Source organism: Arachis ipaensis, chromosome B05 (assembly GCF_000816755.2).
Source record: "Arachis ipaensis cultivar K30076 chromosome B05, Araip1.1, whole genome shotgun sequence".
Taxonomy (NCBI): Eukaryota; Viridiplantae; Streptophyta; class Magnoliopsida; order Fabales; family Fabaceae; genus Arachis; species Arachis ipaensis.
The window spans coordinates 7,333,150-7,336,224 of NC_029789.2; the positions used below are offsets into that span (position 1 = coordinate 7,333,150).

Below are 3,075 nucleotides of genomic sequence, written 5' to 3' on the forward strand. Positions count from 1 at the left end.
GTTATCATTTCTATTTTAATTATTTTTTTTATAAAAAATGTATTATTTATTTATATTTTTATAAAAATATAATAGAATTTTACTAAAAATAAAAAAGATATTTTTTATTAAAAAATATATTTCTAACGACTTAATAACACCCAAAAAAAATACTTAATATTTATTTCATAATTTTAACTTGTAGGTTATGCTGCTTGCTGGAACAGACACATCATCTGTGACTTTAGAATGGGCAATGTCTAATTTGTTAAACCATCCAGAAATACTAGAAAGGGCAAGAAAAGAAATAGACACAGAGATTGGACAAGATCACCTTATAGACGAGTCTGACATATCAAAACTCAATTATCTTCAAAACATAGTGTACGAGACATTTCGATTGCATCCTGCAGCACCATTATTGGTTCCACATCTATCTTCAGAGGATTGCACCTTGGAAGGATACAAGGTACCGCAAAACACAATTGTATTGGTGAATGCTTGGGCTATTCATAGAGATCCCAAAGTGTGGAGTGACGACTCTACACAATTTAAGCCTGAGAGGTTTGAAAAGGAAGGTGAAATAAATAATCTACTAACATTTGGAATAGGGAGAAGGGCTTGTCCAGGAGCCAATTTGGCACAACGTACAGTGAATTTGACATTAGGGTTGTTGATTCAGTGTTTTGAATGGGAGCGAACAACACATGCAGAAATTGATATGGCTGAAGGAAAAGGACTTACCGTGTCAAGGAAAATTCCCTTGGAAGCAATGTGTAAGCTGCGTGATCCATTTGCAACGAAGGCTATTATTTAATTTAATAATATTAGCACACAATTATCTGTATAATTAAATGAATAAACATCTGTACGTACGTGTAGGATCACTTATGTTGTGGCTGTGTCCATTAAGCTTTTTTATTAGTGGTTTTTTTTCCCTCGTGTCCTGTTGCTTTATAATAATTATATGTGAAATCTTTCCCTTTATCAGTTGGAAATGGAGGGTCATTTTTTTTTATATGGAACAAAGGTTGGTGTTGTTTAACTTAATGGATGCATGGACAAATTTTTCTCTACTATGGTGTCAGGCATTTTACTTTTGGCCTGTTTTTGTTTTTTTTTTTGTTCAGGAAAGGGAACAAATCGTAGACTGCGATTTGCTTTTCGAAGGCTTTTCAAAATTTTTTTTATTTGTTTCAGCCCAAACGCGGCTTGCATTTTGTGATGGGTTAAATTTTTTTTTCGTAATAACAAAACGCAGATTGCGTTTTGTGCTGAGTGTCAGCTTTTTTTTTGGAAACGCAAAATACAGGCTGCGTTTTTTACATTGTCAGATTATTTTTTTGAAAAATGAAAAATGCAGGTTGCGTTTGTTGAGAAAAAAAATATTTTAATGAAGAGGTCTGCCTATAAATATAAAGCACTCCTTACCCAAATGGCCTTACTCCCATTCTACTCATCATACTCTTCTTTCGAATACATATGTTGTAGTTCTTAGTTTTTTTGGCAGTTAGGTGTGTCAAAAAAATTGGAGTATGTGAGGTTGAAGTTATGAAAAATATTGCAAATTTGCGAGTATATTATAACGGTGAAGTTATACCAAACACACATGAAGGAGTGATTTTTGCTTATTGTAAATGTCCATTGTCATTTGCTATTCCATGTACCATGAGCTTTGTCGAGTTGCAAAATGGGCTTTGTAATAACATTCAAAGCCACATTTTGAAAAGGGTGAGCAACCTTTTATACAGAAGTCCTGTGCAAGTATTTGGTGGGCTAATACAATTTCAATTAATGTCCATCACTGACGATGCCAGTATGCAGCAGATGTTCTGTATTTATCAACAAACCCGATTTCACGTGCCGATGATAGAGTTATACGTTGAGTTTGAACAGCAGTCAGGGTCGGGCGCGGTCAGCGAGGAGGTCAATGTTGATGAGCTCGGGAATATATATTGGGAAGAAGATAATAATGACAGTGAAGAGGAGTTCGAAGCTAAGTCGATGACGAAAACGATGACGGAGACTTGGCAAGCAATCCGGAGGTGCAAAATGAAGCGAATGCAATTGTAAGCCATCACCCGTTTAGTGTTCCGTCTTTCATGCGGACTCTAGATCTCGAAGCCATACATGACCCGGAATTTTCTGAGTATGCGAATACGGGTATGTTATAATTATTAACTCAAGTTTCCTACAATGTTTATTATTTTATTTGCCTTGTCTGACTGATGGTGGTGCGCATGTTGTAGGTGAAGGCAACGCTGCGGCGGCGGAAGATGGCGAGTTTAGTGTTGGAATGATATTTGGTTCGAGAGAGTCGGTAATATCTGCAATCAAAAGCTACACTATCTCTAGAGGAGTTGATTACACTGTGTACTAGTCTGAGCCGCAGACATTCTATGCGAAATGCAAGGGGTATGGTGCAGGGTGCGATTGGCTTATCCGGGCTAGCTTGATTCGAAAGAAAGCTTGTTGGGAGATCCGGAGATACAATAGCAAGCACACGTGCACCGTGGGAACGATATCACAAGATCATGCCGAGTTGGACTCGGACACAATTGCAGATACCATTAGGCCGTTGGTCGAATCAGACCCCTCGATAAAGGTGAAGTCTGTAATTGCAGAAGTTCAATCTCGGTTCAACTACACTGTTAGTTACCGCAAGGCTTAGTTGGCAAAGCAGAAAGCTGTTGCTAAGGTTTTCGGTGATTGGGAAGTTTCTTACCAGACTCTGCCAGTATGGTTGAAAGCAATGATGGTTAAAATGCCAAGGTCTCGTGTTCAAATCAAAACGCTCCCCGTTTACCGTGTGACTGAGGAGGTTCAAGGTGTAAGAGTTCTACACCGCATTTTTTGGAGCTTCTATCCGTGTATTGTAGCATTTAGACACTGCAAGCCACTGGTGCAAGTTGATGGCACGCACCTGTACGGAAAATATAAAGGTCCACTTCTGGTAGCGGTTGCACAAGATGGGAATCAAAACATTGTGCCTATTGCATTTGCCAAAGTCGAGGGCGAGACGACAGACGCATGTGAGTTTTTCCTAACGAATTTGTGGAGATATGTTGTTACCATTGATGGTGTGGGTATTATTTC

At 38.3% G+C, this 3,075-nt stretch overlaps 1 protein-coding gene across 1 annotated transcript in view; it reads left to right on the forward strand.

Annotated features, from left to right (window-relative positions):
* LOC107642734 (cytochrome P450 81E8) overlaps nucleotides 1-1,053 on the forward strand; it is a gene marked incomplete in the record, with an annotated part of 17,236 nt that extends 16,183 nt beyond the window's left edge. Inside the window, 1 exon segment of the mRNA XM_016346195.2 lies at nucleotides 185-1,053. Coding sequence (XP_016201681.2) covers nucleotides 185-796 — 612 coding nt within the window.